Source organism: Corvus brachyrhynchos, unplaced genomic scaffold (genome assembly GCF_000691975.1).
Source record: "Corvus brachyrhynchos isolate BGI_N302 unplaced genomic scaffold, ASM69197v1 scaffold150, whole genome shotgun sequence".
Lineage (NCBI taxonomy): Eukaryota > Metazoa > Chordata > Aves > Passeriformes > Corvidae > Corvus > Corvus brachyrhynchos.
Genome location: NW_008236162.1, coordinates 1,475,288 through 1,475,672, shown reverse-complemented (window position 1 = coordinate 1,475,672; position 385 = coordinate 1,475,288). Strand labels below are relative to the sequence as shown.

At 59.0% G+C, this 385-nt stretch overlaps 1 protein-coding gene across 1 annotated transcript in view; it reads left to right on the top strand.

The window, feature by feature from the left end:
• The window catches only part of ADAM28 (ADAM metallopeptidase domain 28), a 23,864-nt gene that overhangs the window by 19,358 nt on the left and 4,121 nt on the right, over positions 1 to 385 (top strand). Inside the window, exon 20 of the mRNA XM_017732335.1 lies at positions 331 to 374. Within this exon, the coding sequence (XP_017587824.1) occupies positions 331 to 374 (44 nt within the window). The remainder of the gene's footprint in view (positions 1 to 330; positions 375 to 385) is intronic.

Below are 385 nucleotides of genomic sequence, written 5' to 3'. Positions count from 1 at the left end.
CCTCAGTGGTTCTGGGGTGCTGCTGGGGCTGTTCCTGTCCCTGCCCCAGTGATTCCCCGATGTTTTAAGGGCTGTTCCTGTCCCTGCCCCAATGATTCCCCAATGCTTTAAGGGCTGTTCCTGTCCCAATGATTCCCTGACGCTTTAAGGGCTGTTCCTGCCCCAGTGATTCCCCAGTGCTTTAAGGGCTGTTTCTGTCCCTGTCCCAATGATTCCCCAGTGCTTTAAGGGCTGTCCCTGCCCCAATGATTCCCCGATGCTCTAAGGGCTGTTTCTGTGCCTGCCCCAATGATTCCCCGATGCTCTAAGGGCTGTTTCTGTCCCTGCCAGGCATCGCCGTCGCTGCCGGGGTGCTGGCTGTCCCGGCTGGCCCTGTGGGTGTGCC